At 40.6% G+C, this 15,165-nt stretch overlaps 1 protein-coding gene across 1 annotated transcript in view; it reads right to left on the bottom strand.

Annotated features, from left to right (window-relative positions):
• Nucleotides 1-8,923: 8,923 nt before the first annotated feature.
• Nucleotides 8,924-15,165, bottom strand: part of cntn6 (contactin 6) — a 35,544-nt gene continuing 29,302 nt past the window's right edge. The window contains exons 19-22 of the mRNA XM_076096248.1: nucleotides 13,094-13,274; nucleotides 11,138-11,250; nucleotides 10,115-10,283; nucleotides 8,924-9,248 (exon numbers count right to left, since the gene is read on the bottom strand). Coding sequence (XP_075952363.1) covers nucleotides 9,160-9,248; nucleotides 10,115-10,283; nucleotides 11,138-11,250; nucleotides 13,094-13,274 — 552 coding nt within the window. The 3' untranslated portion in view covers nucleotides 8,924-9,159. The remainder of the gene's footprint in view (nucleotides 9,249-10,114; nucleotides 10,284-11,137; nucleotides 11,251-13,093; nucleotides 13,275-15,165) is intronic.

Genomic DNA, 15,165 nt, shown 5'->3' on the forward strand with positions numbered 1-15,165 from the left:
GGATATTCAACTTTTGTTTCTTTATAATGCATTTAATACATGCATTTAATACTATTAGGCTTGTACAAAGGCAATAAAGTAGTCCATGAATATGAGATATGAGTTTACAGATAGTTATAATCCCTCCTCGGCATAGTTTAGGTTGGTTTATGACTTTTTGCCCGGGGCATATCTATGAGTTGCACTCGTTGTCTTTTTGATTCTTCACAGTTCATTTTGTTTTTACTTCCTTTGGCGTTTTGGAGAATAATGCAGCGCATAGAGTATAAACACCTCCGTTCATGCTCGGAGCTCGCGGAGCCATCTGCGGAGGCTCCCGCTACGGCGCCAAGCGAGAATATAAACAAAGCTATCATGACCCATAGAGTCACAATAACCACATTTATGGGAAATACGCTGCCTTAGAATAAACCGTGATTTCCCTATCAAGCATAGGCAAGTGTAGGCTATTTCGACTTCCATATGGTAAATCATTGACATTGTCCATTGATAACAAAATAACCAACCACATCCCTTTATCTTTATCAGACTCCTGTGAAATAATTTGACAACTTTCTCTTTATATCCCTCTGCCCCTTCCTGAGCTTCAGGTTGGGAAACATGTTACACATCACCGTAATCTCACACCATTTCTATTTCTGTAAGACGCTCTTTTCCTGTGCTTTCTCACGTGCACTGCTGCAGCCATTGTGAGACTTCTAACCATGTCAATATATACCACGCACTCCTTCAGGGTTGCCAGTTTGGTAAATCGTTCCCTGGTATCAGTTTGACTAATCACACATAGATGAGCAGTTTTCATACACGCGCACATTCGTTAAACGCCGCCGCAAATATTTAGTAAACACGTTCATTCTGGCAGTGTTCAGACTGTAGATCAGAGCAGCGCTGTCTGGTAACAGTTTATCATCCATACTAGTGTATCATCCACTTTACAGAGTAGATTTACTGTGCTGCATGTTAATGATTATCAGCCAAGAGAGTCCGTGAAGAATTACACTATTTACACATTAAGAAGATATTAGCCTCCAATCAAAAAATAAAGTGAGCATCTATTGTGTTTTGTTCTTTTCAGACTGTGTAGCACGTAAATCAAATCACTGGTCGTTCTCATATATGTGCATTGGAAGCTCCTGTGCAAGTAGGATGACATGTAGGCAACAAATGATGGCCTAGAAACTCATGTTTCGCCGATCAATAATTTACAAAGGAGTGATCGACACGGCAGCGTCCAGATCCGCTTGGGATTTCCAAGGTTAATGGCCTACATGCATTAATAGGCCAAAGTGCAAAAAGCTCGCTTGGCAGGGTATGACAGATAAGAAGACATTATTGTTCTGCACTGAATGATACAAGCACACAGTCTGCCTAATGTCAAGTGAGGGTGGATTAATGAGATGATTATGTGCTGTTAGTCTTACAGCCTTGCAGCAAAGACAAACACACTAGGTAGTGACTATACTCACCAGGAATTCATGTACAATGCAGAAGATATGTTGCACGATATGACAGCAGATTGACAGTGCATTCCAGGATTTTCTCATTGTTGCAGCGGCGTCGTCAGTACCGGCGTTCACACTGTAGCAGACGTGTAAAATAGGCCACGTTCACAAAGGCAGACCTTCATGCTCAGCTCTGAATGGCTGCTCATGTCTTGACTTTTTTTGGGATGGTTTCCTTCATATCTATTCTGGGATGTAGCCAATATCTGACACCGATGTGAACCGACAGCCATGTTGAAAAGAATGTGTGAAGAGCGAGAGTAACAAAAGATGTCACATATCCGCAGCTTGTTTTGAAAACATCTTGGGTTTGATGTCTAGCCTCTATTTTTTGACTTGAATTGAGGCTTCTCCCCAAATATCAGTCAAGCCGTCAATTACACTTTCTTTTCACGGTTGTTGTTTTTAAAAACTTTGATTCTGGCTTAATCAAGCTGCCATAGTGCAAACACTAGTCGATATGTTGTGATGTACTGAATGATGGCCAAATACGAAATATGACGTGAATTAAAAATAAATCGAATGAATGCTGTGAGCTTTATATTTAGGCTATAGCATTGACTGTATATGGGAAGTGGAAGTAGCCACCATAATGTCACTTATTGCTGTGTTGAGTGATGTTTTGTAGCCTTTAGTTTTGGCATTTTGGCAGTCGCCATTTTGATTTTTTGGAACCAGAAGTGACCACCGCACAGTGGCCACGCTGTGCTAGCTTAACACCACGGTAGCGACGCTGTGCTAGCTTAACACCACGGTAGCGACGCTGTGCTAGCTTAACACCACGGTAGCGACGCTGTGCTAGCTTAACACCACGGTAGCGACGCTGTGCTAGCTTAACACCACGGTAGCGACTGAGACCATGAACTCAACTGTTCATGTCTTTGGCCTTTAGCGAGGTCCGTTATCGGCCTTCTTGTTATAACACCGTCTATAGAGCTTTTCTTCCATGGTATCATTTAAAAAAGGTTTTCTGATCATTCCTGTTTTTATCAGCAGCCACAACACAATATCCAGCATAACTGTGAGATTCTGTAAAAAAAAAAGTTTGCCTCCACAGACCACAGTGAGGAATGAAAGTGATGAGTGCTGTGTTTGTCAGTCCCAGCCCTCACCAGTGGTCTTCCACACAGAGCCTCTTCCCTGTGAACCCGGGAGGAGAGCTCTACGGGCTGCCTGTCAGCTGTCCCATGGTGCTTGGAGAGGGCTCATGGTCTTTTTTAATTCCCAGCCAATCTTCTGTCCATCACAGCACTTCATCCCTACTTTAGAGCTCAGCTCAGGTCCACACACTGTCACTTTCTGACATATCTCGCAGCCTACACCTCCACAATACCAGAAAATATTGTCAGTTCTTCCCCGCCCCCAACTCACTTTCAATATGAACATCAAATCATATTCTCCAACTGGATGTAGGAACAGAGCCTCCTGCCTATACCTCCCCACACCAATCCACTCCATATATATATATATATTTTTTTTAGCAGTGTGTGTGTGTGTGTGTGTGTATGTGAGAGCTTCGGGTTTAGTTTTTGACAGATCACCCCACGCTTATCAGGTGACCTAAGCACTTTCTTGGGATTGTCCCACATGTTAATGTTAATAATGAGCGGGGGTTTGGATTCCGAGCAGCACAACATGCACAGCCCAGCAAAGGTAAAGAACCGTTTCTTCTGCTGCCATTCTCAGGAAATTCTATGAATAAAGGATTAGCTTCAAGCTGTGAGTCAAGCTCTGGTTCCCCCAGTTGCTTTACATATTTAAGGCCAAATTTTGCACCGGCAGAACAGGCGGCTTAAAGTTAAAGGAGATTGTGCAGCAGTTCTGTAAAGTGGGAGTGAGTCTTGGACGAGTATATTTAAGTACAGTGAGTTCCTGAAATTCAAAACGTACATGCATTATCAGGTTTGTCAGAGTTTATCTTTGACCTTCCTCCTTTTTGTAACTGAGAATGTTAAGTTGTACTCTTAAAAAAAAAGAAAAGAAAAGCCTCATATATCCCTCCATGTTAGACATATTTACAGTAAATCAATTTCTTTATGACACAGAGATGATGAGCTGAGATCAGAAAGCTTCCGGTGAGCTCTGAGGAAAGTCATATCGCTGCTGATTTTATCTCCCAAGACTAATGCTAGGGATAAACTGCCTAATCCATCATATATTTAATTGCCTCGACCAGGATCTTTGCTACTGATATCAACTTTATGAGCGTATGTACATAACTTCTACCTCTCTAAATACCGGGTGATATTATGAGACTGTAGAAATGCCTTTTTGGTAAGATGGTTTTATTGTGACAAGTTATCCTGTTTCCTTGAATGTGTTTTGTAGCTGTTGTAACACTGGCTGTATTAGTAGGCCTACAGACTATAGGTGTATTAAGAGTGATCCGACTCTTGTATCTCAGTCATCTTGATCTCACTGTAAGCACGCCACGTTTAAGGAGATTTTGCGTGTCATGCCTACACCTTTTAATCATTTTGCGTGTCCAGCGGCAAATACAGACGCACTGTCGCAGGTTTAAACATGTGGGTAACTTTGTGATTTCAAACAAAACAATTTGAAAAGATCATGGTTTTGGAGTCAGCATAAGAACAGTTCTTACGTGAATTAAGTTAATTACGTAAGCTAAGTAGTCAACGATAACACATCATATACTGAGGCAGGGGCGCAAATTTCAAACAAATCTACTTGGTAAGGTTGTGTTCAAATAAAGATCATGATTTTGTTTAAAATGACGACAGTTGATAAGTAAATTAAGTTAGGTACAATACGTAAGTTTAGTAAGCTATATAAAATGTTGCATACGGACGCACCGTCGCTGTGTTAAACACATGGTTTACTTTGTGAAGTCAAACAAAACTACTTGGTAAGGTTTAGGGGAGGTTATAGTTTGGGTTAAATGGATCTTTCTTACGTAAATTAACTTACGTATGTAAGCTAAATACTCATCATTAAAACGTCACATACTTACGCGAGGGTGCAGTTTCTAAACATGTGGTCAACGTTGTGGATTTAAACAAATCTACTTGGTAAGGTTAAAGAAAATATCATGTTTTGGGTTTGTTAATAAATTAAGCAACGGCTGACTTTTTGTTTCACGCCAAATCCATCCAGCCCGACCTTCTTCTTCAGCAGGACTTTCTTGCTCTTTATAGTACGCCATCTGAATTCCAGAGCACCTGCTCTGAACGTCTTATAATGGCGGCGTGTAATGTCACGCAAAACACACAAAATTACTTACTGATTATGTTATTGACACGTAATTACACGCGATTTGGTGATGCCAGGCTGTCCAAGATCCTGGCTGCAGATACTGTAGGAATTAAGTTTAATTAAATCCTAAATTGGTTTCACGTCCGGTCCTGAGAATGGTCACAACACCTGATTAATTATCGGAATGATTAAAGATCTGGCTATTAGAGAATTAAATTTAGATCAGCTGTCACTTTGAGATGGTCCGCAGTTGTTTGTCCCGCGTGGCTGATGTGAAAAGATCTTGTATTAGCTGTTTCAATCTTCAAATATAATTGTTGTAATATTTGACATGTGGCTAAATGTCCACATCTGACCAGCACCTTTCATCCATTATGTTGCATCGTGTAGGCGAACATGTTGACCAGTTTCACAATATCATGAACCACATTCAGAGCCGCCAGAGCTGGATGAAAAGGAGGGATGTCCTTCTTCAGCAGTCTTTTCACCGGTATTTACTTAGAGGAGCGAACAAGATCATTTCTCCCTGCAGGGCACCGGGATCAGCTGGTGATGTTACTGTTGTAGTATAGTCACGGAGGCAAATCGGGATGTGTTGGTTGTTGCATTTTATTACTAATATTATATCATGTGGGATCATATCACTGTGGGAACTGACTTTTACTGCAACCGGTAATAACAATGGAAGAAAAGAGAAGCAAAAGGAAACAAATGAAAAAGGGAGCGAGTTGTGTGAGGTCAGTCTTTGTCTGCGGAGAATCAGAACCAAACATAAACTCAAGGTCTATAATGTAGTCTTGCGTGTGACAGTTTAATAACCCATATTGAAATATGTTCCCTGTTTTGGAATGATTAAAGATTGATGAGGCACAGCTGTGGTAACTAACTATTACTTATATGCATCCCTATTCAAGTGAAGGGCATCATTCGCCACAGTATTTACCAGGTATGGTTTCAGGCCAGCAGTTTCACCGCATGTGGGATTTCTTTTAATTTATTTGTGACTGGTGAAGAAACATAAGTCTCACATTCCAATGTTTTGCAAATCTTTCCTTGGTCCTGAGGGAAAACGCTGCCTCTTCCTTTTCTTACACTAGTGCTACCTGTTTCAGTCCCAACGGATAAGAATCCCTCAGTGTACTTACTCACAATTTGACGTGATTCTCCACTGCACGCTCTGTAGCACAGCAGAAATCTCCTGAGACCAATCCCGCAAAGAACAGGTCTGCTACCTCTCAGCAAGGTGTGTGAATCACACGAGCTAAAACACATCCGCTGATTAAAGGGTTTCAATGTGAAGGATTTATTGAGTCTTCTTGCCATCTCACAGAGATATCGTCTTATATTAATACAATGGTATTACATTACTGAAGTAAAAGATTGCAAGTTCAGTTAAAGAAGCAGATTAATCAGAAATGAAAGTGGGAAAAAAATCATAAATACAAGCTTCAAACACCATGAAATACTCCAGCAAAAATAAAGATATATAGTTAATAGCATTAAACAGGAAATTGTAAAAAGGATTTCATTTTCTAGGAAACAGGAAGTTATATATATATATATATATATATATATATATATATATATATATTATATATCTTGCTGTTCCAGTGTGGTTACCGTTGTAACGCATGGTTTACATTGTGAAATGGTTTCGGTTAACATTGCAACAAGTGATTAACGTTGTAAAACAGTCTACGGTTAACATTGTAATACATGGTTAATGTTGTGGTTAAAGTACAACTTTACAGACACGGTTGACATTGTGAAACAGACACATTTAACGTAATGCGTGGTTAACGTTGAGAAGCGGTCGTGGTTAACATTATCACACGTGAAGCTGTCTCCGGTTAACGTTGTAACACGTGGTAGACGTTGTGAAACGGACGCGGTTAACGTAATGCTTCTTTACTGTTGTGGAATGGACGTGGTTAACAGTGTAACATTTAGGTAACGTTGTGAAACGGTCGCAGATAGGTTAAGGCAACAAAAGCACTTGGTTAGGGTTAGAAAAGAGAGGGTTTAGGTTAAAATAAGTTTGTCTTGTTACATAACTTAAGCTACAGACATAAAGTCACATGACATGAAGTTGTTCAGTAAAAATAACTTGTTTGACCCATCCACCTCCCTCCCTCCCACACTTAGCGTACTTTCTCGCTCTTCAAACTACACCCGTTGCTCTGTGGATGGGTTTACATTGCATTAGGTGAAAGCCCAATGCGTGTCATACAGACGCTTACGGGGGCCTTGTGTGTCACTATCGAGACACAGAGGGCCACTGGCCAAGCGCCGGTATTTGAAGCCTTGGGGATGAGACCAGACTGTTACAACATCATAAAAAGGCAATTAAAATGAAATCTGCACGAAGCAAACCATATCTGAAATCTAAAATATTACAGTAGCACGTCTTTACATTTCATCACAACACAAACAACACCTTCTCTCTCATTCCTTTCATCAGTCAGTAGCGTGTTGTATGAAGGTGACAACTAATTGAAAGCTTGTCTCCTACAAATATTCATCCTCTTCTGCATCAGGGAAATACACCGTGGATCAGATGTAGTGATGTTGTAATGCATATTACGTTCTTCATCATATCAGAAAATGCAACATAACGATTTCCAAAGATGTCCTGTTGATGTTGCAACTAGGCGAGATGCAGTTTCACTTGTCAGTATTCTGAATGTATTCACTTGGTTTTGGTGGATGCTAACATTAGCATGTTCGGGAAAACACTTTTATACTTCTCTTTCAGGTTTGGGGGTGTGATACATTTATATGGTAGCTGTTTTTAGTTTTTCCCTTTTTACTCCTTTGCTCCCCACTAAGTTACACAAAATACAATTTCACAAATAAAACAGCACAGTAAATAACATATATATGCTTGATAAGCCTGGCCTTTTGCTCAAACAATAACAATCTGTGAGTGCTTGAAAGCAGATTTGAAGAATATAAACTTGATAAGGCAAAGCAGCTCTGTAAAGAATTCATCTTATCTGGGTTTGCATCTGTTTCCAATATACGATCCATTTAAGCCGCAACTCCAAGTGTTTCTTGAAACATGCTCAAAAAGCAGCGTGGGATTAGCCAGTGTGTCCTTGCATAAAATCAACACTCGGGACGTTCACGCCTGTCCTAAAATGAACCGAGGCAGAGATTAAAGTGTAGATTAAGAATGTGTTATAACGGACTCTGTGACAGCTGTGGTGACCGGTAAGAAACATAATTGCACACAGATAATTATGAGATACATGAGATACACCGAAGGATGGACCGTTGTTGGTTGTTAGTTGGCTAGCTTAAGGCTCTTCTTACCAACATGCACAGAGCATTGAGCGCATGCACCATTTCTCGTGGATAATTATACATCTTGTACCACTTCTGTATCTCCACTCTGCATTACCTTGCCCTCAGATTGCACTTTCCGTCAGGGAGCTGAGGCCGTTATCTATGCTCTCTGTGCCACCAGACTACTTTGACAAAAAGAGCAATTTTACCGTCCAGCACACAGGAGTTGCAGGCCCATCGCTGCCTCGATCGGTTAGTTTGTATGTGTTATTGTGTGACTTTGGTGTTTTAAAAGGGTTAGATCAGTTCCACCAAAGTCACATAATAACACAAACAAACTAATCGAGGCGGAGGTAGACCTACAAATTTTGACTTCTGTGAGGTAAAATTACTGTTTTTTGTCAATTGAGTCTCATGGCTTTGAAGAGAGCTTAGATAACGCAGTTCCCCATCAAAAGGGATGTGTGACGACAGATAAAGTGATGAATATATTCTAAATATAGCGTACACTTAAAGTGAAGGGATTTCTATAAATGTCAAATTATTCCTTTAGTTATGTGGCGTAATTTTGACTCCACCACCTCTAATTGAACTTTTTCTTAATATGAAAGATAAACACATGACATCCAAATAATGAGGACAAAGTAAATACATATTAACTGAACTGTTAGTTTTCAAATTGCATATGTTTAGTATGTGAAGTACGTGAAACTTGTACCTTCCGATCCGTAGCATTCATTAAGGTCACAGCAAGTCAAGAAATGACTTGGAAGTTGAGGCAAAGTAGGTGGAAACAGAAAGTGAAATGGGAAAACTGGGACACGAACGGCCCTGTGCTCAGGTTCATCTCAAAATGACAGATAAGAAATTCATCTTTCCATGTTTATCATACTCGTGCATCCTGGTGGATTGCAGTGGTCCTGAAAATAGGCAGATGAAAATGGTTTTGTAACCGTGCTGTTGCCTGTGAGTAACAGTCCAGCCACATATTTGTGGGCATTTGACAAGCTGTCAGAGCGCTCCCATCATCCAGTTTTGGTTTGCACACCAGTGGTTTAGAGACCGGCTAGTTATCTTGTTATTCCATAGATCGGACATGTAGAAGAGAATCGTAAATATAATAATGTCCAGAGCTGAATAAAAAGGCATTAGAAGCTCAAAAAAAGAACATAAAAATACAAAAAAACATCATCAAATGGCAAATCCTCCTGGGAACTGGACTCAGACACCCATTTGAGTTAAGACCTAGAAAGAAAAGAGAAGAAAATATATTAACCATCGTATATGTGTCGTCTAAATTTTGTTTAAATCTCGCTTTTTTTTAAGAGTGGGGACCGATGTCAAAGATGCCATGGCTGCTTCAGTATGGTATTCAAAAAACAAATAAATACTTTAGTTCCAAATACATTATGTACCAGTTTTGGTGACTGTGGGATGAGTAGTAGAAATTTTATGAATACATATTGAATGTTGTACTTTGAAAATCTCATATTTGTGATAAAGCACTTGAACTATCCTCGGTATTGTAAAAAATAAATTTGATTGGCATGGCACATGATTTAGTTTTTACGTATAGCCTGTTACATTTTAAATTAAAAAAATATTATTCAAACTGATTTTATTATTATTTATTATTTATTTTATTTCAAAAACCTAAAGCATTTGTCAAAAAACACAAAATTCAAACACTTTATTTAGCCTGGTTATTGTAATAAATAATACAAATTTAGTTTTAAGGAAGTGTGATTTTAAATCAGTCTTATTATGAACTTTATATTTGAGGCACAATATACAGTAGCCTCCATCTACATTGTGACCCTGTGCATTCTATATTCATGAGGATTGCATGTTTCAATATGTTGAGTAATAAAGTCGTGTGCTTTGGGAATTTCATCTCCATGAGGCTGAAACTTGGGACCAAACCGCTGTCCTCGAGTACGTCGCAGTCTTATTGCAATTCACGTGTGTATTCTGAAGGCCTTGTTCAAGCTATACGGTAAAGCTGATAAACAGTATCAGTCACACGGGATTAGTCACACAGAGTGCACCCATTCCACCGCCTCTCTGCTTAATTCCAATCATCTGCATGCCGCAGACGGTTTCAGACTTACTGGACATCTTTGGTATGCGGATGGGACCACTGCTGGTGCCATCGCCCCCTTCCGTCAGAGCTTTGATCTCAATGAGGTAGTCCTCTCCAGAGGGGATTTGCAGCTCCACGCTGGTCTTATTTGTTTCCAGTACGGTGGTCCTGCTGTGCCAGTTCTGACGATACACGACCTGGAGGAGAGCGAGGATCCTGGGGTGAGCATTTCATTCTCCAGTTGTAGCAAACGGGAAAGTATGACTTCATCCAACATATTAAATTAGCGTGTGAGAAACAAATCAAGTTCCCTCAAGCAGGAGACCAAATGTTGGTTATACAATCCCTCTCTAGAGGAGGTAATGAATTCAACATGCCTTGTGAGGCGCTGGTTTTTTGGCCCACTGACTCAAAAGTGGAGGAACATATCTTCCCAACACGACCTCAGACATCCTTTTTACACATTTACTCATGTAATTTCATCTCCATCCAAAACGCAGCATAATGGTTTATTTCATACTTCAAAAGCGCAGAGAGTTAAACAGTGAATTCAGTTTTTAAAAAGTGAAAAAATGGTAAGAATCTTTGTACTTGTGATTCACAGCAATGCCAACTTATGAAAGCATTCATGTCTACAGAAACTGCACGCTTCCTTACAGCAGAGCCTTAACAAAAGACTTATTAAACGAGCAGGGCCGCATATCTCTGGAGAATGCATTTTGTTAAATATATTTGTGGAAAGCATTATCAAATACAGTGGGAGGGGGGGGGTTCACATAAGTATGCAAAGTGGATCCAATATGAGTCATTGTTGTACTGGTTGGAAGAAGCCGAATTCCTTCTGTGGTCATGACGCCTTTTTCGTTTTATCACCTGGAACCGATCTTTTAATTTTGAAAGGGCCAGACAGGGCCAATCCATAATGTAGCACCGGAGCGCTGCGCTCTATCTTTCCACTGCGATGAGAAAGCCATTTATTGGGATGACAGCTGCTGAGGCTCTATTTGTTTCTCCACTTCTGGAGTTTCTGCTATCACTCTGACAAACTCACCTTGTATCCTGTCACCTCAGACTCATTTTCCATCGCCTTGACGTGTTCCCAATTCAGAAAGATCTTAGAGTTGGTCAGGTTCCACTCGATATTCCCTGGAGGCTGACTCGGAGCTGCAAGACGTGTAATGATGTGGACACGAGGTTCACAAATGAATGCATAAAACTGTGCCGTCACCAACAGTGTTCTCTACACTTACTCTGCAGTCTCTTGTTATAACATCTGAGGTCTTATTTATATCAAGTGACAACCTTCGGTTCTGAAAAGCTGAAGCGATTGCTGAAGGGCTTTGAACTCTCGTTCTGTCTAATGGCCAGCAGGGGGCGACTCCTCTGGTTGTAAAAAGAAGTCTGGCTATGAGAATATGACTCTGCGTCTCACCTGATTTATTACCACAGTAAACATTCTAAACATGAGTTCATTAGTTTCAAGTCTTCTTCAATACAGCATGATGTTGATTTAGTACACGATGGTCCCTTTCAGAGTCAAATAGACCATAAAGCAGGGGATGCTTTGGGGCGGGGCTACCTTGTGATTTACAGGCAGGTGCCGCTACATCCCTTCTACTCTTCAAATATGGTCACTTACTTTCAAAAAAAGCCAAGATGGCGACTGCCAAAACGCTAAACTCGAGGCTTCAAAATGGCTTTCCATAGATAAATGGGTGACGTCATGACGACTACTTCCACTTCTTGTACACAGTCTTTCATTTATATTCCTTATGGATGCACAAAACTGGGCCTGAAAGAGGGGTACAATGCTTTCCGTGCAAAGTGGTGATCTGTAAATACAAACTGAACAGGAGAGGGACAAACGGGACGAAGAATGTCCTCACCTGTGCGTAAACTCAGACCCATGCTTCTGCACATTTTGGAGACGCAGATGGGGAGGTAGTGAATTGAAGCCAGATTGTAGAAATTAAATTTCACTTAATACCAAACGACAATTATAAATCCACGTTATCATAAATAAACAATCAAATCAACCAATGTTGATTGATACTCGCGTGTTCTGTAACTATTCTATAAGCACCTTTCCATTGTAAAAGATGTAAGCCAACTCAAATCTCAAATCGAAGTCGCTCAATATTCCAGCAGCGTTTTCTCGCCATCACATTACCCAGAGTGCAGAGGGTCGGACTGTATGGTAACAAACAAGCTAATCATTTGTGGTTGTAGAAATCCAAGATCACGTCAAACAGCATTAGAGACTCCGCCTCCAGTCCCCTCAGCCGGCACATCTTCACCAGCGGCATGTATGGATCGTGTGCAATAGCATAGTGTGGAAATAATAGTGTGGAAATGTCATTTACACTCCATCTCCTCATTATGAGTTCACGCAAGGTGTGAAACAATCAGTCGGATTGTTCTAAATATACACCGCGGTGGCACGCATGCTTTTGTGAGAACGTATACTTTTATTATGGATCCTATGCACTGTTTTATAAATGAGACCCCTTTAATCAAGTTAACGTCAACCATGCTCTTTTCCTAAACCTCACTAGTTGTGTTGCCTAAACCTAACTCGTTAAGACTCAAGTTCATTTTGAGAAGACACTTTGTGAGAATGTGTTGCTATAACATAAACATAATAAGAAATAATGAAATCCAGAATAAAAGCACGCATTAAAAAATGAAGAGACATAGATAAGAAAATTACAATAAACATGTGAAAAAATACGATACAAATATGTACAATATACTTGAATTAAAATAGCATGAGAATGAATCATCCATTCACAATATCCATAATGTGTTTCTAACTGTAGAGTATAAATGTCATTAAAGTCCCAGAAATGATACAGAGGACATGACCTCAGTGGTGTCTGCAGCCCTGTCCTCATAGCCAGTAGAGAAAGGAGAAACGTCTCCAGCGACCAATAACTAAAGGTCATTTAAGTAAAAGGCAAAAGCAAAAAAAAACAACAACACTTTTGTATCTTGTGTGTGGACTCACGTGGTTTCTTGGTTGTGTTGTTAAAAGCGGGGCTGCAGGGTCCAAGTCCAGCGCTGTTCTGGGCTCTGACTGAGATCAGATAGACCGTGCTGCCCTTCAAGCCGGAGAGCAGAGCCGTGGTGTCGATAACCCTCACTCTCTCTGCCTCACTCTGCTCGGATCCTTCCTCCCAAAAGAGAACCTGGACCAAAGATACCAGGGTTACCGCGGACACCCGGCCATATTGTTTGCCATCTTCCGTTTTCCATTACCGATCCATGAACCGGTACAAATCTGCGACGCGGTGGAGTCAAGTCAAAACCTTATTTATTTTGCCAATTCCCTACTGAGAGTCTCACAATGTAGGTGTATAAAGAGGAGTATTATTCTAGAGTGCATATAGGTTGTTACAATCTGGCTGAAGAGATGTGATAACAAGCGCCAGGGTTATAAAAGAGGAATTGATTAAAACCAAAGGGTCATCTAGGTTTAAGCCTGTAACACGCTGAAACAGTCATTCTAAGGAAATAAAAAGCAGAATTCCTCACTATCAGCTCAGCTACTGTAGGTCTCCTGAGGCATTCCAACCCACATTTTTTAAAAACTATACCAAACGATACCGTAGCTGACAATCAGCAATACTAAACGCAGCGCTGGGAGAGAGAAGTGCAAGGATAAGGAGCTCGTCAAGATTCTGTGTTCATAGTGAGATCATTTATGACCCTGAACACGAGACCGGGAACACCAGACAGGAACGTGTCAAACAGATGGTTTTGAGAGGAGCTGCTTATTCAATTGGCTGCACACAGGTTTTCTGGGATCTTGCTCATGGAAAGGCAGATTTAGCGACAGGGCCTGGAGTTGCTGATAACAGATGCATCGAGGATGGTTTTTATTTTTAACATCAGCAGTTTAATTATAGCGGTTTTACCAGCACTTGGGAGAACACCTAAAAACCCGAGCGGAAGAAGTTTTAAACATTGCATCCGCTACACATCTAAGCACGCACGCACAGCGCGATGAACGAGGGGGATGTGAGGAGGCTGTCTTGCTGCATCTTAAAGTCTTCTGGAGATAGTGGCAGAAAAGTGCATCATATCACCGTAGTCATTTAAATGTTGTTTTTATACAGCCGAGCTTCAATTTTTGTATTTAACTTGAATGGATGACTAGCTTATAGTGTCAAAAAGTACAGTATCAGCATTGTATGAGCTTTGGCTACATTTTGAGTGAATGGCCTCTTTTTCTGATGATATGCATAAAACAACTGAGATAATTATGCTAGAAAGAATTAGGTCTAAAGTTAGCACTGGATTGTTTTGCAGATAAACCTACAGCAGAGTTCACTGAACTAACCTCATGACAGCTGAGGGTACCGAATATGTGAAATGTGCATTGTAATTTAGGAAATTCTTCCAGGAAGTTGTAGAAAACAGCATCTGTTCTGTTGTCTCCCGCTTCCTATATTGTAAATTGACCGTTTGTTAAACTCCTTCCCCAAACAGCTATTGTCCAATGGTAGCTGAGCAACTGTAACTAGGAATGGCAGAAGGAGTGTGCATGGAGCTGTGGTGAAAGTGATACTCTGAAAGAGTTTGGAGATGTGGGTCTTTTTTTATAGCCTTTTTAAAACCTAAAAAACGACAAGAGCCAAAGTGTTAGGAATGGAATAAGCTGTTAAACGTCTGCTCTTACGAAAGCCGTTAACGTTAGCGTGCCTGGCTAACGAGTTAGTCACGGTAGAAACCTAGTGCTACTTCAAACACCCAGTTAGCACCTGATCTGTTAATTAACTACAATATTCTAGCGGTCAACAGGTGTTTGAGTCATTAGCGCCTCAGTCCTGTTACTGAATTTAACAAACTCATCTATTCAGTTTGAAAATGCAAACAATTAAACAGAAATCTAACCTGTCTTTTAATGCGCCAGTAGTTCATGACAGACTGGGTATACTACGTGCGCTAACTAGCTTGCTTGCAGTACAAGAACAACGCTGCTCCTTAATTTCCTGGATTACCAACCAGCCGCCCCGGGACCCTATTAGCCTGACATCTCCAGAACAAATGGCAAATGCAAATTAGTCGGGAACTTTT

Source organism: Anarhichas minor, unplaced genomic scaffold (assembly GCF_050575085.1).
Source record: "Anarhichas minor isolate MPS153535 unplaced genomic scaffold, ASM5057508v1 ptg000021l, whole genome shotgun sequence".
In the NCBI taxonomy this organism is placed as follows: domain Eukaryota; kingdom Metazoa; phylum Chordata; class Actinopteri; order Perciformes; family Anarhichadidae; genus Anarhichas; species Anarhichas minor.